Source organism: Bos indicus x Bos taurus, chromosome 14, assembly GCF_003369695.1.
Source record: "Bos indicus x Bos taurus breed Angus x Brahman F1 hybrid chromosome 14, Bos_hybrid_MaternalHap_v2.0, whole genome shotgun sequence".
NCBI lineage: Eukaryota > Metazoa > Chordata > Mammalia > Artiodactyla > Bovidae > Bos > Bos indicus x Bos taurus.
Window position 1 is genome coordinate 39,083,137 of NC_040089.1, and position 22,458 is coordinate 39,105,594.

The following is a 22,458-nucleotide window of genomic DNA, read 5'->3' on the forward strand; positions in this document are numbered from 1 at the left end:
TGCATAATCAAAAATCCAAACGTAACCATGACTAAAATTATTTCTGTGTAACCTTTTTTTACATTATCTCTTTGTTTCCTTTCTTTCTCATTCTCCTCATTGTCCTTCCCTACTCCTCTTTAAGCAAATAAAAATATTTGAATGAAGCCTGATGAATTTTAAAAGTAGAAAGATTTTTCATATGGAAGAATAGAGATTTATTTTTAAGTATAAATTATTTAATGTTAAAATCAATTCAAGAAAAAAATCTAACTGGTATCTACTTAGCCAGCTCTCTGTATTGACTCAGGTTCTCAACTTCCTTTGTGGAAGATGTTAATTATTAATAGTTTCTAGGGTAAGTTACTTTCCTTAAGGAAAAGGTATCTTTTTTGTTTTAAAGAATATTGATTGTTTTATTTTACATTTCTCTGTTTACTAGTGTGGTTTGTCATTTTCCCATGCTGTAGTTCAGTTCTTCATCATAAATCTTTTTATCTTATTGTGCTAAGAACATCTGAGTGTGTACCTTTTTAACAAATTTTCAAGTTGTGTGATACATTATTACAATGCTGTATGGCAGATTTCTAGAGCTTATTGATCTTGCTTCACTAACATTTTAAATCCATTAATTGGTAACTCCTTCTTTCTCTGTCCTGTTGACTCCAGGCAACCACTATTCCTCTCTTTGAATCTACAGGGATGACTACTTTAGATATCTTCTATTAGTGGAATCATGCAGTATTTGTCTTTCTGTGATGGGCTTATTTTACTTATCCTAATATTTTTAAGGTTCATCCGTTTTGTCATATGTATCATCAGTTCATTCCTTTTTTAAGGCCGAATAGTATTCCATTATATACCACACCTTTTTTTTTTAATCCATTCATTCACTGATGGACATTTATACCGTTTCCACTGTGGTTATTGTGAATAGTCCTGTAGTGTCCTCTGACCATCTCATCAACTCTGTATAGTTATCAAGTGTTACTTGTATTTGTTACTTAGTGTGTTAGTGTCATTTATTCTTATTTTTTAATTCTATAATTTAATTAAATTTGCATAACTTAACGAAACATGAGTGGAAAAAGAAAAAGATTTCCCTATGAACACTACGGGAAATACTTTGAAAGTGAATAAAAGCAAGTTGATCAAAATATATTAAGTATTTCAAAAACTACAAAATTCTAGAAGTCCTCCATATTCTGATTGCTTTATAAGTAGCTTTGACTTCTTTCTCCACTTCCAAAAAAATATGAGAGATCAAAGGCAGTGTATGGGATTTATAAAAAAACAAATAATAAAGAATTCAAATGTAAATTGGTATAGCCACCAAGGAGAATGGTATGGAGGTCCCTTAAAAAACTAAAAATAGAAATATCATGATCCAACAATCTTACTCCTGGACATATATCCTGAGAAAACTCTAATTCAAAAAGATATATGCACCCTTGGGACTTCCCTGATGGTTCAGTGGTTAAGACTTTGCCTTCCAGTGCAGGGGGTGCAGGTTTGATCCCTGAGTGGGGAGCTAGGATCCCACACGCCTTGGGACCAAAAGACCAAAACATAAAATGGAAGCAATATTGTAACAAATTCAATAAAGACTTTAAAAATGTTCCACATCAAAAAATATTTTAAAAAAGAGAGAAAAGATAAATGCACTCTAATGATGATAGCAGCATTGTTAACAACAGCCAAGACAGAAGAAAACTAAGTATCCATTGACAGGTGAATGGAAAAAGTAGAGTGGTACATCCATAAAATGGAATATTACTCAGCCAAGACAAAGAAGGAGCTAATACCGTTTGCAGCAAATGGGTGGACCTAGAGATCATCATACTAAGAGATGTAAGCCAATCAGAGAAAGACAAATATCATATGATTTCACTTATATATGGACTTTTGAGAAAATGATACAAATGAACTTATTTGCAAAACAGAAACACACTCCTAGACATAGAAAACAAACTTGTGGTTACCAAAGGAGAAAGGGAGGTGGGAAGAGGTAAATTAGGAGCTTGGGATTAACAAGTACACAGTACTTTATATAAAATAGATAAATAATAAGGTCCTATTGTAGAGGACAGGGAACTATATTCAATATCTTGTAATAACCCATAATGGAAAAAATCTGAAAAAGGATATATATATATTATATATAATATATAACTGAATTATATATATATATATATAAAGCTGAATTACTTTGGTGTGTATAGAAACTAACAGAACATGAGTAAACCAGCTGTACTTGAATTTTAAAAAAAGAACTCCAAAGAGTGGATTTTTGCTCAAATAAAAGGTCTTAGGTATCTAACAAAACAGTAGCAATTACACATATTAAGTGTGGATATACCATTTTTATGATTCTGTGTTCAATTACTTTATTTGTCTAACTAATTCAGTAAATTACTAATTCTAGAACTTAAGTAAAGAGGAATTCTACTCTACTTTGTAATTTCTTTGAAGAAATAAAGAAAAGAAAGAGTCTTTCCTTCCCTAGAGTGAGGCTGGCTGAATGCTGTAGGAATTTCCACATCTGAATATCATTAGGAGAAAGAGTGCCCCCTCTTGAGGAGATATGCTTCCTATTTAGATCTACTATATCTTCTGGAAATTCTCAAGTTTTTACTCCACAAAATAAGAAAGATAATTTACAATAATGTAGATGGGAAATGGGTTTCATCTTGAAAGCCAAATTTGAGGATTTGTGCTGAGATGAATTTAAAGCTCCTTCCACTTTTGACGGCAATGCCCTGATCCATGATGATGCTACCCATGAGCACAGGATGGAGTAGACGGAAAACAAAATCTGAATGAACTATGACAACCCTGTTCTCCTGTGAGAAATGTCCTCACGTTTCTTTTTACCACATTTCTCTTAAGTATTTTGCAGTCTTATAAACGAATGGTTCTCTACCTTTTTCTTTTCCTCTTTTCCTTCTATTGGTGCCCTTCCATTGGTGACATACCTCAGCATTGGTCAGTCACTGCATGCATGGGAAAGAATGTGGGCAATGTGCCATACACTCTTTGGGTTTACAGGTAACACAACAGGTTTGTGCTGCCTCAGCACAAATGAGAACTACTTCATGCAAATGAAAACCACAGGATTTGCATGCTGTTCCCTTCAAAAACTGAATTACTACAGTTAAACTTGTAAACAAAATCAGCCCCTAAAATTTTTCCCTCCCCCAAATATTATCCTCACAATTACAAGTGCTACAGACTATGAAGGCAAGAGGGCTATTCCAGTGATCACTGTTTGATATAGTGACTCAGACTGCTAAAATGACTCTGCTCTTTTCTTCACAGTTCTTCACATGGCTTTGAATTTCAGAAGCCAGTCTTCTCAAATGAAAAATATAATAATTTCTGAGATGTAATAGTCACAAGGTTTATGGTATTGAGAAATTGAATAAGAAATACTATTTTGCAGTAATCTTTTTAAAATGTGGAAAATAAAATTCTTTTATAATGTAAATGTGACTGAAATTCTTTCTTAGAAGATAAAATTAGTAAACATCTTCTCAAAATATGTTTTTTTAATAAAAAATATATTTATATACGTAGAAATATAATCTTTTTTTAGCTCTCCAGTAACTTCATTAAAAAAATTTTTTTTTTATTGGAACATAGTTGCTTTATAATGTTGTGTTAGTTTGTAGTGTGCAGCAAAATGAGTCAGCCATACATGTACATATATCCCCTCCGCTTTGGAGTTCCTTCCCATTTAGGTCACCACAGTGCACTGAGTAAAGTATGTTCTCATTAGTTATCTATTGTATATATAATTTCAGTAGTGTATAGGTATCAATCTCAATCTCCCAACTCCTCCTACCCCATTTCCCCCTTTGGTATCCATATATTGGTTCTACATCTGTGTCTCTATTTCTGCTTTGCAACATAAGATCATCTATACCATTTTTCTAGATTCTACATATATGCGTTAATATACGATATTTGTTTTTCTCTTTCTGCCTTACTTCACTCCGTATGACACTATCTCAATATTGTCTTCTCAATGTTCCCACTCTCTAAATTCTCCTTGTCACATATACACATAAACGATACAGTGTACTGTAGAGATGTTAGATGTGAGAAAGTTGGTGACGGGAATGTGTAAATCCCCACGTTAGGGATAATCTTACTTAGATTGTGAGAATGTAATTGCCATTTAAAGTGAAAAGAAATGAAACCATATTCATGCATGAATAACTGTTTACTTATGACTTTTTGTTATTTTTATTTTTATTGAAGTTATAGAAGCACACATTTAAGAATCAACTAATTCTACAATGTTTCTCCCAAGAATTCTACAAAAGAAAAAACAAACAAAAAAACCTAGTGGGCATCATTCTCAGAGGGGCTTCTTTTAGCCTCCTTCCTTTTTCTTTTTGTTTTGCCCACTACTAGCCCATGACTCTAGCCTGGAAGGTCCCACGGGCAGAGGAGCCTGGTAGGCTGCAGTCCATGGGGTCGCTACGAGTCAGACACGACTGAGCGACTTCACTTTCACTTTTCACTTTCACGCATTGGAGAAGGCAATGGCAACCCACTCCAGTGTTCTTGCCTGGAGAATCCCAGGGACGGGGGAGCCTGGTGGGCTGCCGTCTATGGGGTCACACAGAGTCGGACACGACTGAAGTGACCTAGCAGCAGCAGCAGCAGCCCATGACTTTAAGTGACATACTGCTTCATGAGTTTTTAGTTTTAGTGTTATCCATGGACTCTCCACTATGGAGAAGGAGGAACCAGTTTTCTTTCCTTCCCTGTCTTCATTGCATACTAGTATTCAGCCTCGAGCACATCTTTTCCAAGGGGTCTCCTGAAAGCAGTTTTTAAGGGCTCTCAGGTGGCCTGCCAGTGCAGGAGAGGTAAGAGATGTGAGTTCTGTCTCTGAGTTGGGAAGATCCCCTGAAGGAGGAAATGGCAGCCCACTCCAGTATTCTTGCCTGGAGAATCCCATGGACAGAGGAGCCTGGCGGGCTACGGTCCATAGGGTCACAAAGAGGCACAACTGAAGCGATTTAGCACACATGCAGGTGGCACACCGAGGCAAGCTTCTGAACATCTCTGGGTTGTCTAACAATTATTTATTGAAAGCCTGCAAGATACTCGCAACTGTACTAATTCTGCCCATTTACAAACCTTCAAGGGACACTGAATCATAAGTTGATAGTTTCAGGCCATATTAGGGCTATGTCCAGGCTTCTACTAGAATGTATCATAAATAAATCCCTTATCATTTCAAACCACAAATTTGTTTTTCCTCAACATAAAGTCAGCTTTGCTGGATGGGTAAGAAAACTTAAAATTATCAAGTGCTTATGTTAAGTGTTAACTTGTAGTCTTTGACTTACCAAATTTATGACAAATCAGCCCCCCCCCCTTTTTTTTTTCCAGAACTTGTGGCATGCATTTTCAGCCACTTAAATGGGATAAATCAGGCTCTAATGATGGTTCAAAACTGGAGATACTCTCTTTTCTATTTTTAATCCTCTTAGTGACATCATTTATTGTCTACTGGAAATCAATTTAGGAAATCATGTTAGTCCACTAAGCACTTCAGATAAGGTTATTCCATGAAGCATTCCAACATTATCACAAGGAATTGCTTGCCATAAAAGAAAAAGAAGTAAGCAGAATATGGCCTGCTGAAGGAGTTTACAGTTTTACAGCCCCTCCCACTGCAGCACATAAGTCACTCAGTTACAGTTAACTTTGGATTATCACTCACGGATTGGAAGCCCAACAGCCATCACGCAGTCTGGGCCTGTGGTGCCACTTGTATGTGTGTTTCTAAATCAATGATGAGGGTATCGGAACCGATACTGGACATGGAGATGGCAAATTACAGTGAAGTCTTGGACCCCACTTACACAACTTTGGAGTTTGACACTATGCAGATTCTGTATAATTCAAATGGTAAGTTCTCATCTGCTTGCCGATAAAAAGAAAAGTAAGTATAATGAGAGAATTAAAACTGAGATTCCTAGGGGGCAGCTCTGCGTTTTACTGCTAGAGAATTCAGGGTTTGCTTTTTCAGTGCACAAATTTGAGGCTTTTGCCCTTCATCACAAAATTTAAATGAATACTGCTACGGCTATTTTATGTTTGAGATAGAAAAAGCTTAGTTATGCGTCATAAAGTAACCTTGGGATTCTGTCATGGGCCATCCAGGTAAAAAGAGTAGTTTCAGCAGTTATTTTATTTATTGTAAATCACAGTAATGAGTTATATTGGCAGATTGCCTGTAAAGTGTATTTTCTATGCAACATTTTAAATGACATATAGAAAAGTTTCCTTAGAACCCTGGAGAGTTTTACTGGTTGCTTCCTCCTTTTATTATTCTAGTTCTTGATGACTGCTGATGAGAAACTGTATTTAAAATTACTATCAAGTTTTTGCCTTGAACAAAAATATGTAAAGAAAGAAGAGTTTATATTATAACCGTACTTGACAAGCTAATGTTTAGCCTCACAAAGCTCTTGGTATTTATCTACTGTAACATTTTAACTTTAAATAAGACATGACTTGTTTAGAGCTCATGTCTTTATATAATAGAATACAGTTTACCATTGACTTTGAATTTAGGTATATTTTTCAAGTAAAAATCTTGTCCAAGATCAGTTATAATTGTTAGAATTCCTAAAATGTGCTAATTATGTATGCTTTGGAAAAATGTGTGTATGTGTGTATTTATGTGTATGCTGAGCTCAGAAATGAAAATGTATCTTGTACTCAGGATACCTTGAGGTTATACTGTGGTGTACAATTTCGATGACTGTGACAGCTGTATTATTAACAATAAACAACAATAATTTATTAGTAGGAAGATTTCTAGAAATATTCAGAAGATGAATTATGAAATTTTAGCACAAAAGAGAAGGAAATGGCAACCCACTCCAGTGTTCTTGCCTGGAGAATCCCAGGGACGGGGGAGCCTGGTGGGCTGCCGTCTATGGGGTCGCACAGAGTCGGACACGACTGAAGCAACTTAGCAGCAGCAGCAGCACAAAAGAGTTAAAATCAATTTTCAGTACAACTATTAGGAAGTCACTATTTTGAAACTTTATGTTTAGACTTGATTAGAAGTATTTAATAAAGTATTTACTTCAGTTGACTCATGAATTTTTTAAAGGCTATAGATCACTAAATAATAGGGAATGACTTACCATATTTACTAAAACAATTGACTTTTTTGGTTATTTCTAAAGTGTTGTCTAACTTGTTTTCTTGTATTAATGTGTAAGTTTCTTGTTAGTAATATGTAAATATGACAATAAACTGGAATCAAGAGTTGAATATTTTTTTGTATTTCCATATAATCTTCCAGAACACAATAAATTCTTAATACTTTTGCCGTATTTCTAATATCTATTCTATTTATGTTAAGAAAAGAAAAATTCCTAGCATTTAAATTCTAAAATGTCACATGATTAGCCTTAAATATATTCTCATTGAAGATATTTTTTAGTTTTATGAAGTTATATATGTCATAACTCAGGAGTATTAGTAAGTAGAATACATATATTGTCGCAGAATGTAGTTGGGACATGACAGTTTTTTATCTTTTTAAAATGGGAATATAGTAATGAATTATATTTATATTATTATATAATGTTATGATCAATTTAAGTTTATATTCTTATATATTCAATATCTTTTGAGTACATAGAGATGTGTTAAGATGTGTGCTCAGTTGTCAGTCGTGTCTGACTCTTGCGACCCCATGGACTGTAGCTTGCCAGGTTTCTCTGTCCACAGGATTTTATAGGCAAGAATACTGGAGTGCATGGCCAGTCCCTCCTCCAAGGGACCTTCCCAACCCAGGGATCAAACCTGCATCTCTTGTGTCACCTGCATTGGCAGGTGGATTCTTTACCACCAGCGCCACTTGGGAAGCCCATAAAGATGTGTTGTTAGTCAGTCATGTCCAACTCTTTGCGACCCCATGGACTGCAGCATGCCAGGCTTCCCTGTCCTTCACCATCTCCCAGAGCTTACTCAAACTCATGTCCATTGAGTCAGTGATGCCATCCAACCATCTTGTGTAGTTAACAATATTAACTAATTTAAGAAATAAGTAAAAATATCTATGTATATTTTTAAAAGCCTCTTTCTTTAAAACAATTAGTTATCACTTTATGTCAGGCATAGTTCTAGAGCTGGAAGACAGAGGGGCAACTAAGATAAATCCTCTGACATCATGAAGTTTTTATTCTGTGGGGAAAAATAGGTAATAAATGAACATACCAAAACATAATATAATTTTAGACAGTGAAGTGGTTAGTTTAAAGAATAAGCAGAATTCTGGGTTCTACTTGAGGGCAGATGGTAGATGACTCTTTTAGATGTACGTTTGCAGACTGTTTCTCAGCAAATGTAAAATTTGAGCAGAAACTGAATAGCCAGGTCATAGAAATTCTTGAGAAAGAGCTTCCTTTCAGGCAGAGCAAACAGCAAGTGTAAAGGCTCTGAGATGGGAACAGACTTCAAGGCTTGGGCAGGGGAACAGGCAACATTACTGAGGACTAAGGAACAGGATAAAAAATAGTGTGAAATAATGGGATCAGAGAGGTGGAGGGGGGACCTTTACACTCAGGGCTCTGCAGGCCATGGGAAGATGTGTAGGCTTATTCTATACCTAAGGATTGGATGCAGAAGACTAAGATGATGTGAATTTCTTATGCCAAGAGCACATTAGAGGCTTTGGGGCAATAAACAGTAGGGGAACAAAGCTGGAAGTATTTGAGAAATTAGATAGGAAGCTGTTGCAATAATCCAGGGGAAAGGTTATGTTTAATTGAATAAGGGTGGCTATAGTGAAAGGGTGAAAATTTGTGAATGCAATATATATTTCAAATATTATTTGTTGATTGGATATGAGCAGTGAAGGAAATAATTCAGTGAAGAGGCCAAGATTACTGGCAGTAGGTACCAGATGGTACCATTAACTGACTAGGGAAGACTAATGGAAGAATGAGTTCTAGAAGAAAAAAAAATGAGTTCTATTTTTGATACATTAATTTGCAGTTCTTATTAAACTCAAAAGTGAAGTTATTCAAGAGCTATGTGGGTATTTCAGACTGAAACCCATAGGAAACATCAGAACTAAAGATAAGATGTGGGGATTTTTCATCATACAGATGATTTTTAATGACATGGGACTGGATGAACTTCTCTAGGGAAAGGGTATGATTGAGGGGCTGAGACCTGTGGTATCCCAAAGTCTAACCCTCAGAAATAGGAGTGGGGAGATTGTAATGGAGACTTGGCAGAAGCAGCTAGTGGTTAAAGAGAGAGCACTGGGGTGGAGCATCCCAGAAGCTGAGGAATGGACTATTTCATGCCCATGAATAACTAGTGCACCTGCTTGGTTACTCAGTCGTGTCTGACTCTCTGTGACCCCATGGATTGTAGCCTGCCAGGCTCCTCCATCCATGGAATTCTCCCAGCAAGAATACTGGAGTGCGTTGTCATGCCCTCCTCCAGGGGATCTTCCCCACGCAGGGATTGAACCCGAGTCTCCTGTGTCTCCTGCATCGCAGGCTGATTCTTTACCACTCAGCCATCAGGGAAGCCCTGAATATTTAGCAGGACCATTCCTATATGAAATACTCAGTGCTAACTTGCATTCTCCTCTTTCTTTAACAGATAGTTCTGTCCCAGAGACAACAAGTATGAATACCGCAGACAACGGTGTCAACTGTCTGTGTGCCATATGTGGGGACAGAGCAACAGGAAAGCACTATGGTGCCTCCAGCTGTGATGGGTGCAAGGGTTTCTTCAGACGCAGCATCCGCAAGAGTCACGTTTATTCCTGCAGGTACTTGAAATGCTCCTTCCAGAAAGGTGATCTTTAGCGATGTTTCAAAATGCCATGCAAAAAGTAAGGGAATAAAGAGCTTTCGAAGTTCTATAACTCTAAGAACAAAATTTATAAGCTCCATTAAAAGTGAGTATGTGTGGTACATATAAACAATGGAATATTGCTCAGCCATTATAAAAGAACAGAATTGTGCATTTGTGTCACATTTGCAGAGATGTGGATGGACCTAGAGATTGTCATAGAGGGTGAAGTAGATCATAAAAAACAAATATTGCATATTAACACACATACATGAAATCTAGAAGAAAACAGTACACGTGAACTTATTTACAAAGCAGAAGTAGAGACTCAGACGTACAGAGCAAACATACGGACACCTGGACAGGGAGGAGGGATATGTTGGGAAATCGGGATTGACAAACGTATACTACTGTATATTGGAGAAGGCAATGGCACCCCACTCCAGCACTCTTGCCTGGAAAATCCCATGGACAGAGGAGCCTGGTAGGCTGCAGTCCATGGGGTCGCTAAGAGTCGGACATGACTGAGCGACTTCACTTTCACTTTTCACTTTCATGCATTGGAGAAGGAAATGGCAACCCACTCCAGTGTTCTTGCCTGGAGAATCCCAGGGACGGCGGAGCCTGGTGGGCTGCCGTCTGTGGGGTCGCATAGAGTCGGACACGACTGAAGCGACTTAGCAACAGCAGCAGCAGCAGCAATGACGCCTATTAGTTATTAGTAATAACTAGTGTATAGCACAAGGGGAAAAAAAACAATGGAAAAAAGTGAGTGCGTGTGGATGTGTATACGATGCATTCACACGGGTGGTTTTTTTATGAAACATTTTAGACTTATAAAATATATATTAAAACATCCACATACTTTTCACCCAGTTCAAACCAATACAGTTGAAGCCTCCTGTGGACACCTCCCCTCTCCCTTTTTCTTCCTCCCCCCTTTCCTAGAGGTAACTACTATCTGAAATTTGGTGTTGTCTTTTCCTTGTGTTTTTTATTGTATACCAGTAGACATAGGTAAATCCATATTTAAATGCTTTCACAGGTTGTGTGTTTTTCTGCACATTGCTTATCATTTTAGCATCATCACATCCTGATCTTTAAAACAAAATTGTAAAAGTGCAGATGATTTTGGCAGCTTCTTGATGTTCATAAATAAAATGAAATTTTCAGCTCTAAAATGTTAAATATATTTCTCATGACAATTTTGCCATTAATTTTAATGTTTTGTCTAAAATTTATTTAATTATATGTGTCACATTTCTAGTAGGTTTTTTCAAAAAAATAATATCTAGGTAAACATCACATCACAATTTCGGTTTAGCTATTTCGCCTTTAATGTTCAGAATAACAGTTCTTGAATGCAGATACGGTCTATTAAGTATGGGCTATTCAAAGGTGACTGATTTTAACAGGAGAAATCTGTTTGCTCTGTCTTTGAAAGTCATGTGTAGGATTGTTAAAGTGTTTTTGGCACAAGTTGAATATTTAGGAAGAAGTTAACTCTCTCACATTATGATGACATTTGACTTCTAGGGATGTGGAAAAGTTAATATATAACTCACAAATATCTAACTAGTGTTCTCTAGTAATTTTTATAAGAGAGTTTAAAGTAGGTTTAACAATGTAAATTAACTATTTTTAAAACCTTCTTGGTAAGCAAAAGAAAAGTATTTCTTGCTTTTATATACAGCCAAACTTGAGAGGTATAAGGAAATCAAGTGGATTTACTCCATCAAAAGCATTTTCTGTATGATTCCCTCAAATATTGAATGCTTCTAAAAGATTAATAGTGAAATAAATACAAAATAACATGTAAACAATATTTTTACAATTTTTAAGTCATATATGCTGTCAAAGATAAAACGTATATGTGTGTATATGTGTATGTATACATATGTATATGTATATATATGTTGTGTGTGTGTGTATATATATATATATATATATATATATATATATGTATACAGGCTATCCAAGCAACTAAAAACAGTGACTTTTTTTCCATTTAATTTTTTCTTTTATTTTGGAGTGTAGTTGATTTGCAATATTGTGTTAGTTTCAAGTGTACAACAAAGTGATCCATATACATATATCTATTCTTTTTCAGATTCTTTTCCCAGATAGATTATTACAGAATATGGAGTTGAGCACTCCAACAACAAATTCTAAGAGTCAGAGAATGACTCTTGAACACAAATAGGTTTCCAGATTTTTACCCTTCCTGTGTGGGAAAAGTGAGAAAGGAATGTTTCCATACAACTTTTGGAAATTTAAAAAATACGCCAACAACACATACAACCTTACTCCTCCCAACACACCATCATGAATACTGCTGCCAACTTAGCCTTCTTTACGTATACCGATATTAAGCAAATGCTGTGAATTTTTCCATTGGGAAAAGTTTATATTGATGTAAGTTTAGGGGCAAAAATGTTTTTTAAAGTTTAGGCTTTGCTAATCTCAAAGTCTTTTAAGTACGTTCAGATAACAACCTGTGCTGGCAAGTCCTCCCTGTTTTATAATTGTGGGTTGACTTGGGATGTCAAATGACCTTCCCAAGTTCTATGGACAATGTATGGTGGAACTGGGAATCAAGTTCAGGTCCAACTCCAGAGACTGTCCTTTTTTTTTTTAAGTGCACAATTTAGTTTATTAGTATTTTCACAGAGTTGTGCAATCATCACTATAATTAATTTAGAATATGTCACCATCCTATAAAGAAACCTCTAGTACCGTTTAGTAGTTACTCCCCATTTCCCCCAGCTCCCTCCGCACCAGTGTGGGGTAACTACTAGTCTACTTTCTATTTCCATAGATTTGCATCTTTTGCACATTTGATATAAGTGAAATTATCCAATATGTGACATTTTGTGTCTGACTGCTTTCACTTAGGATAGTATCTTCAAGGTTCATCCATGTTATAGCATATATGATCAGTTCATTCTTATTTATTGCCAAGTGTATAATATTCCATTCTGTGAGTACACAACGTTTTGTTTACATTGTATGTTTATCATCTGGTGGCATTTGGGTTGTCCCCATTTTTTGGCTATTGTGAATAATGCTGCTATGCACATTTATGTACAACAGTCTGTGTGAACATATGTTTTCCTTTCTCTTGGGTATACCTAGGAGAAGAATTGCTGAGTCATAGGATAACTCTTGTGTACCTTTTGAAAACTGCCAAACTTTCTTCCTAAGCAGCCACATCATTTTATATTATAGCCAACAATGTGTGAGCCATCCAATTTTTCAATGTCCTAATCAACATTTGTTATTATCTGTTTTTTTCCTGATCTTAGCCATGGTAGTGGGTGTGAAGTGGTACCTAATTGTACAGCGACTGTATTCTTAATGCTTTACTCAACTGCCTTTTGATATATAATTTCGAATTTAGAGTAAACTCCAATTAGATATGAGGTAAAACTACTAGAAGAATATTTGCATAGAAAAATCATGGAAGGGCAGAGGAGTGAAGTTCCCCATCACACTGAAACCATTAGTAGTAAGTGTTAGAATTTGTATACTAAAGTTTGTCATCTGACTTTGGCTTTCATGGCACAAGTTAGAAATGACCATGGATACTGGCCAAAAGTGAGATACCATTCAGTTTTGTTTTATTAGAAATATTGCATGAGAAGTTAGGCTTGTATTTTCATGCTGATCATGAGATTCGAAAATTCGTAATTATCCTTATACATTTTTTCTGTTGATCTAAATTTAACTATACTTTTAAAAGTCTGTCTGTTTGCTTTTTTGATAAATGATAACTGTCTGCAAATATATCTTTTTTTTTTGGCATTGTAGGTTCAGTCGGCAATGTGTTGTTGACAAAGACAAAAGGAATCAATGTAGATACTGTCGATTAAGAAAATGCTTTAGAGCAGGAATGAAAAAAGAAGGTAATAATATATAATATAATGATAATTAATTATTGATGAAAAATGCTATACACACATGTTCTCATTTAATCACAATAATCTTTACATGAGTTCTGATTTTCCTCAATGAAGGATCTGCAATTCCTTGAGTTTAAGAATTTACTCAAGGACACTGATACTTACTGGTAAGTGATGGAACCAGTCTTTTTACCTGGTGACGGACTTGACACATTCTGTCCACTACTGCATTACCCCTGGCAACAAAATTATTGTCTAACAAACATTCCAGTGTCTTTTTCAAAAGATAAATGGCAAAATATACTAATAGGATGCATTTTAATGTATTTTAAGTGCATTTTTAATTGCAATAACAATTTAATATCTATTTCATAAACATCCACTGAACACTGACTGACTTTTCACATATTAATTTATTTATCTAACAAATTTATCGTGCACTGCTGCTCTCCAAACACTGTTGTTGGTGCCAAGGTTTAGTGTACATAATAGTGTTCACTATTATGTAGTGAACATAATAGACAAAATGATCCCCCCTTTCAGGGAGCTTATATTCTCTTTAAGAACAGAGACAATAGACTAGATGCTGTATTTCAATGTGAAGTAATTTCATTTTGAACATATTAAATAATCTAATTATACTATCCTATGTTCTAACTACAGCTAATTTAGCAATAGATGTGTTTAGCACATCTAAATATTTGGCAGGGAATAGATCCTATAAGCGGAGAAGGCAATGGCACCCCACTCCAGTACTCTTGACTGGAAAATTCCATGGACGGAGGAGCCGGGTAGGCTGCAGTCCATGGGGTCGCCAAGAGTCAGACATGACTGAGCGACTTCACTTTCGCTTTTCACTTTCATGCATTGGAGAAGGAAATGGCAACCCACTGCAGTGTTCTTGCCTGAAGAATCCCAGGTATGGAGGAACCTGGTGGGCTGCCGTCTATGGGGTCACACAGAATCGGACACGACTGAAGCGACTTAGCATCAGCAGCAGCAGCAGCAGCAGCTCCTATAAGGGGGTTTCCCCTGTGGCTCAGCAGTAAAGAATCTGCCTGCAATGCAGGAGACAGGGTAGGGTTTGATCCCTGGTTGGGAAGATGCCCTGGAGAAGGAAACGACAACCCACTCCAGTGTTCTTGCCTGGAGAATCCCATGGGCAGAGGAGACTGGTGGGCCACAGTCCATGGGGTCACAAAAGTGTCCGACACAACTTAGTCACTAAACAACAAGCTGCTATAAGATTTTGTGCTTGTCATTTTGCGATATGCTTGTGCCTTTCACTATCGTATACAAGGAGATATTTTTCAAAACTATTTCACATACTATTAGAAAATTAAATCAAATCATATCTGTATAGTACAAATACATAAAAAAAAATTCCATTAGTTTTACTAGTTGCTAGTCTCAAAAAAGAAGGCAAAATAAAGTTCACAAAATTAAAGTTATAACACTTTCATTTCAACATGACTTATTTCTAGTGACATATTTGGTTGTTTATGGCATTCATTATATACATTATCAATTATCTTCATTCATTTTTACTTGAATCTCTGCTTCGTTCCTACCATATGAAAAGCAAATAACACTTCTACATTTCCATTAATAATTTTACAATTTGTTAAATAAAATTATTTTTTAAATAGTTAAAGCATATCTTATGCTGCTCATTGAATAATGCATTCAGTTCAGTTCAGTCACTCAGTTGTGTCCAACTCTTTGCGACCCCATGAATCGCAGCAGGCCAGGCCTCCCTGTCCATCACCAACTCCTGGAGTTCACTCAGACTCATGTCCATTGAGTCAGTGATGCCATCCAGCCATCTCATCCTCTGTCATCCCCTTTTCCTCCTGCCCCCAATCCCTCCCAGCATCAGGGTCTTTTCCAATGTGTCAACTCTCTGCATGAGGTGGCCAAAGTACTAGAGTTTCAGCTTTAGCATCATTCCTTCCAAAGAAATCCCAGGGTTGATCTTCTTCAGAATGGACTGGTTGGATCTCCTTGCAATCCAAGGGACTCTCAAGAGTCTTCTCCAACACCACAGTTCAAAAGCATCAATTCTTCGGCACTCAGCTTTCTTCACAGTCCAACTCTCACATTCGTACATGACCACTGGAAAAACCATAGCCTTGACTAGACGGACTTTTGCTGGCAAAGTAATGTCTCTGCTTTTCAATATGCTATCTAGGTTGGTCATAACTTTCCTTCCAAGGAGTAAGCGTCTTTTAGTTTCATGGCTGCAGTCACCATCTGCAGTGATTTTGGAGCCCCAAAAAATAAAGCCTGACACTGTTTCCACTCTTTTCCCATCTATTTCCCATGAAGTGATGGGACCAGATGCCATCCATGATCTTCGTTTTCTAAATGTTGAGCTTTAAGCCAACTTTTTCACTCTCCTCTTTCACTTTCATCAAGAGGCTTTTGAGTTCCTCTTCACTTTCTGCCATAAGGGTGGTGTCATCTGCATATCTGAGGTTATTGATATTTCTTCCAGCAATCTTGATTCCAGCTTGTGTTTCTTCCAGTCCAGCATTTCTCATGATGTACTCTGCATATAAGTTAAATAAGCAGGGTGACAATATACAGCCTTGACGTACTCCTTTTCCTATTTGGAACCAGTCTGTTGTTCCATGTCCAGTTCTAACTGTTGCTTTCTGACCTGCATATAGGTTTCTCAAGAGGCAGGTCAGGTGGTCTGGTATTCCCATCTCTTTCACAATTTTCCACAGTTTATTGTGATCCACACAGTCAAAGGCTTTGGCATAGTCAATAAAGCAGAAATAGATGTTTTTCTGGAATTCTCTTGCTTTTTTGATGATCCAGCAGATGTTGGCAATTTGATCTCTGGTTCCTCTGCCTTTTCTACAACCAGCTTGAACATCTGGAAGTTCATGGTTCACATACTGCTGAAACCTGGCTTGGAGAATTTTGAGCATTACTTTACTAGCATGTGAGATTAGTGCAACTGTGCGGTAGTTTGAGCATTCTTAATTTTTCCTAAATAGATTAGGAAGTAATTGTTTGCTTTCAAAGTAGATATACTTCTTATTTACAGTAATAGCATAATTTAAAGGTAAGTTAAATGGAAACATACATAAATATGGTTTTATGTCAAAAATAGTATCAGCAAGAAGATTACAAATGTCACAATATCTTTTAGCATTTTCTAAAGATTGATCATATAATGAAATCCATAAAACATAGCTTACATTTTAATGTTTTATCTCCACATACACATTTCCAAATGAGTCAGTTTAGGCTGAAAGTCAATGACAGTATTTAAGAAAGAGGAAGTAAGCTACCAGTAAATATGATTTTAAAATAAAATATTAATGATTCACTCCAACTAAAGATTCAGTTCAGTCGCTCAGTCATGTCTGACTCTTTGTGACCTCATGGACTGCAGCATGCTCTTAAAGGCAAAAAGTTTAGTTTTTTCCTTTCAAATTAATGGAATTGATAGGTAATAGTTTGTTTAGTTACACATTGGTGAATTTCTTTTAAAAAGAATAATTATAGAAATAAACTCTGATAGTTTAATGTCTTATCTTTCCAGCAAAATTGGGTAAAGCATTAGGGTACATAATTCAGAGGGTACAGACTTTGTTTCCATTCTTTTTGGTTAAGAGAAGACAATTTTACCTTTTATGTTTTGAAATCGAACTTTGACTTCTGATTTATATTATTCTCTACATAACAAACATACAAATCTGTACCACCCCACTTTTGCTTCCTTATATTTAAAATTTGGGTATAAGCATTATTCTTTTTGTTTGTTTGCTTCTGAAACAAAGAGATCTAGCTCTTTCTTAGAAGACTTTCATATGATACTTAATATTTCTTCATTGTTCCAAAATGCTGATATTCAAATCTGTTTTCTGAAGAAAGACCCCTACCTGCTGCAACCCCTGCCTTGTTAATGTCTCTAAACTGTCCCAAAGATATTGCTTCATAAGAGATCATAGGATTGTGATCACCTTAACCAAAATAAATGTACTTTCCGTTTTTGCAGCTGTTTTAGAAGAAAAAGAAAAATGGGAGTTTCAGAGCATATGACTCATATTTTCTGACAGTGAATACACTCTTATCTTTAACCTGGTCAATGTCATAGGTGATACTCTTCCCTTAGATATCTTATGGCTTTATTAACCTTGAGACAATGGAAAACCAACCTTTGAAAATACAACATGGCTGAACCGGCTGACCTACCGCTTTGCAACATGTGTACCATCATGAGGTCCCCAAAGGCAGTATTTTATGTGCTCTAGTGACAAGCTTGGCTCTTCCTACTTTTAAAATGGTACCGAATAAAAAAATATCTTTAGTCAGACTTATCTCTGCACCCCGCACCAGGTCTTTCAGAAATATTCCTTCTCTCCTTTTATACTTCTTTTTTTTTTTTTACTTCAAAGAGTATATATTCTGACTTATGTTGAAGAAAACCAACCAGTAAATACTGTGATTTTCTCCCCTAGCTGTACAAAATGAACGTGATAGAATAAGCACCAGAAGAAGCACATTTGACGGCAGCAACATCCCCTCCATCAACACCTTGGCACAAGCGGAAGTTCGGTCTCGCCAGGTACTGCTGCTCCAGCATCCTGCCCTATTTATTAATAGGATCAGATGCTTACTTAAGAATAATGCAAAACTGATTTAAGTTCATTCACATGTGCTTATTACTATAATAAACTCCACTTAATGCAACTTCAAGTTTCACTTTGAAAATATTAGTGGACTATTGACTTCGTTTTTACTTTTCCTGGGCAATTCCCCATTTTTTGAGTGAAAAAAAAAATGAGATACATTTCAATCTAAGATTGTTAAAAGTTTGTTTACAAGGTTGATTTAAAATACTTAATGCTTAGCACAATGCCCTGGGGCAGTATCTTGTTATGTTGGTTGAATCTGGAAATCAATTACCACAGCTTTTAGGGTGTTTAGTTGAAAACTATCATTAAAGTTTTCTTTCTTGAAAATGATGCCTAGATTCAAGAACTCACCTTAGCACCTGCTTTAGAAACAGGTACTTCAGGAAAACAGCCAGAATTCAGAAAATACAAGAAAAAGTTTATTGTTTGAAATTTCTTGAACGAGAACACCAGTTCTAGAGTTAAATATGTAAGTGACCAGTTATATAAATAAAAGTAAATCACTTAAGAATCAAATAAATAAACCTTTTGAAGAAAGTTTATTTTAGCACTGTCCCTATTAGAAATGTTAATGATATTTTTCTCTTGTAAAGCAAATTATGAAATAGCTAACTATTAATCGGGTCTTATAATGAGTCAGTGCAACTACTTTCGTTTTTGATAACACAAGGGTAATATGATGAGGTTAACTTCACCATTATCATCCTCATTACTTGAAGATTACTTGATGGTCCTATAAAGCATTTTGAGAATGGCCCTAAAGGAACTGTGAGGAAATGCACATAACAGCAGAAAGACACGTACACACACACACAGACATGTTCAAAAATGACGCTTAGAAGAACTTTTAAAAAGTGATTTTTTTCCAGAAGAAAGGCATTTGGACACTACTTGTATCTTAGATAGTTCAAAATTGTATATCATTTAAAAATTAATCATTATATGTTAAGCTTTTCAAGTTGCTGAGTCAAAGATTGGTGGTGTCTTAACTTTATTTGAATGGGCTTCCATTGAATGCAGCAACATAGTCTGGCTTCTCATCTAAATCTATTCTCCTCAGTTGGTAAACTTTACCAATGGAAACTTTCCTTCATAAATTATAACAAATTAAAGGTGGACTTTCTGGCCGGAACTATCATCTTTAATTAAAAACAAAATCACACAGCATTAGTTCAATGTGGATACTCCACAGCTCTTTGTATTATAATTTTGAATTATTAAAAACTCCCCCAAAGTTGTGGTAACTTGTTTTACAGATCTGGCCAGTAAAAATAAGATACTGCTCCCAGACTCTGGCAGTGAATGTTCTCAGTCTAACTTGAACTGATAGGTATTTGATTTATCAATTTTAAAATGTTTGGTATATTTCAAGATAGTGTGATAATAAGAGTGTCCACTTCCATGGTGTTTACTTATTGCAGGGGCAGAAAAAAGAGATATATTGGACTTGTGTTATTTTCAATGACAGATTAATATAATGTTTTTAATAATAGATCTCAGTCTCAAGCCCTTGTGCGAGCGCTGACATAAATGTTAAGAAAATTGCCAGCATTGGTGATGTCTGTGAATCCATGAAACAGCAGCTCCTAGTCTTGGTGGAATGGGCTAAATATATCCCTGCCTTTTGTGAGTTACCACTGGACGATCAGGTATATAAGAGATTACAAAACTTTAAAAAGTGTTTTTTGAACTTTGCTAAGTTTGTGTGTTCTTTTAGTTATATTTGTAGTTTATTTTCTATATGTGACAAAGGTTAAATGGTCTTATGAGAGAAAATTGGTTTTCTTGTTCACTTACCCTGTTCTATTAAGAGGCAGACTGTTAAACTTCTATTTTAAGGGTCTTAGAAATTTATTGACTGGATAAGAGTTGATCAAGCCTATGTTCTTCCCTCTAGAAGTTTAAAAAGCTTATAATAAGGACTTCCCCAATAGTCCAGTGGTTAAGACTCTGCCTTCCATTGCACAGGTTGTGGGTTCAATACCTGGTTAAGGACCCACATGCCATGGGGTGTGACCAAAATTTTTAAAAATAATATTAATAGAATAAAATATTTAAGGATGGGAGAAAAACAGATAGCAGGTAACTGCTATTGTAAGACATAGTATTGGAATACTTTTGTCTCAGAGGCAGATGGTACCCATTATGTCTTGGTGTTTACTAAAAGTACATAGAAAATTCTTCAGATATACCAGACCTCTTTTAGAGAGAAAACACACAGGTTGTGTTGGTGTCTCTGTAGGCACTTTTATGCAATTAACATACAAAATTGTGCCTTTCATGTTGTCAATTTTATTCTGGTAATTACTATATAAAAATTATATATTTAGTAAAAAAAAATGTCTGTAGAATTGTGCTCTGAAATCTACAGAAAATAGATTTCAGATATAGTGATCTTTTCTGAATATATATTTCATACTTTGTCATATTTATATTAAGATATTTAGTTAATAATTAAGAAGTTTAATTTTCTAATGTCTATAAAGATTGGATTATCAGTTTCAAATTCATTTTTAACTCTTCTAAGTAGTATATAATATTCTATAGATGTAAATAATTTGAAAATTTCCAATTCCTCCAGATAAAGCACAGTATGTAATAGTATGTAATATAACCAGGGTCTATTTTTGTACCCTCTTACCAGAGCTTTTTATGATTGACACACAAAAATGAAGAAACAATAAAAGGGAAATGTGTATGATTGTCTAAAAATCAAAGAAGGGCAAAATATTTACACACCAGAAAATAAAAGTGATCACAGGAAGTTAGCAGTTATATTTCTAAAAGAGCATTTCACCTGGTTACAGAAAGAAAATACTGTGAAATCTGAAATCATTCTTTAAATGTTCTCTAACTCCCTTCCTGGTATGAGTCATGGTTATGGACATATCATAAAGATAGCTTGGCTCAGAAGGCTATTTCACAGGGAATAATGCTAAATTGCTAAAACTTACTTGTCTCACCCCAAGCCATATAAGTAGGATTATGTTATTTATCAGTTTTATATTTTTATTATCACTCTTTAAAGTTGCTGACATATATGCAGACAGTGATTTAAAAATTGGGAGATTGAAATCCAGTAACTTGTCAATAATAGTTTTTATTTACTAACTGTTTAATATTAACAGTATACCATTAATAGCTGTGGATTGGCAGAGTCTACTATGGATAAGGGATTTTGATATTAGTTTTCAGTTACATTATATGTTACATTATTTAATAGTCTCCGGAGCTCTGTGGCATGTTTTATAATATCCACTTAACAATTTCTAAAACTGAGACATAAATCAGTTAAGTCCACTCAATATATTCATCACACAAATAGTTATTAGGACTACTGTTCAGTGTTAAGAACTGTGACTATATGGCAGGAAAAATACAGATTGCATCAGTATTCTCATAAAACTTGCATTCTTTTGGGGAGAGACAGACAATAAAAATGTCCACATTCTGAGTAAGATAATTCTAGGTGGGGATCAGTTCTATAAATTGAAATAGGATGAGTTGTTGGGGAAAAGTCATGGGTGGAGTGGTAACAGATCCAGTAAATTGGGAATTAGAGATTTTTCTTGAGACCTGAGTAGCAAGGGACTAAGTCTGTCAAGATCCGAGAAAAAGGCATTCTGGCTTCTGGAAGAGCGAATTCCAAGGCTCTGAGGCAGGGCAGGCAAAATGTCTAGAGAAAAGTGAGCAAAGGATGTTGTGAGAAGAAACCAGAGTGGGTGGTGGCAATGGGGGAGGGACAAAGCACTGAGCCATCACCTCAGGTGAGGCCAAGGTTGAGGTGTTCGGATTTCACTCTAAAGACAGTAAGAAATGGTTAAAGAGATTTTAGCAGAGGAGTGATATTAATTGATGAATATTGTACAAGATATCATTTTAGAAGGTTTGTCAAGAAGGACTTAAGATGGAGGAACCAGAAAGGAAGCAGGAATACTTAGTAGATCTTTGGAATGTATTTTGGTAGGCCAGGTGAAGAATGACCAAGGTTTGGACATTGGTGGTAGCAATGGAGAAGCCCTGCTAGGATGTGCTGTGCAATTAGGGATCCAAATGGACCCTTG

General features: G+C 35.8%; 1 protein-coding gene across 2 annotated transcripts in view; it reads left to right on the plus strand.

The window, feature by feature from the left end:
- The window catches only part of HNF4G (hepatocyte nuclear factor 4 gamma), a 135,399-nt gene that overhangs the window by 100,019 nt on the left and 12,922 nt on the right, over positions 1 to 22,458 (plus strand). The window contains exons 1-5 of one of the 2 annotated variants that reach the window (XM_027561222.1): positions 5,706 to 5,910; positions 9,643 to 9,814; positions 13,648 to 13,742; positions 18,218 to 18,324; positions 19,888 to 20,043. In XM_027561222.1, the coding sequence (XP_027417023.1) occupies positions 5,775 to 5,910; positions 9,643 to 9,814; positions 13,648 to 13,742; positions 18,218 to 18,324; positions 19,888 to 20,043 (666 nt within the window). In that variant the 5' untranslated portion in view covers positions 5,706 to 5,774. Of the gene's footprint in view, positions 1 to 5,705; positions 5,911 to 9,642; positions 9,815 to 13,647; positions 13,743 to 18,217; positions 18,325 to 19,887; positions 20,044 to 22,458 lie in introns of those variants that run through there. The other variant, XM_027561224.1, reaches the window with a different exon arrangement.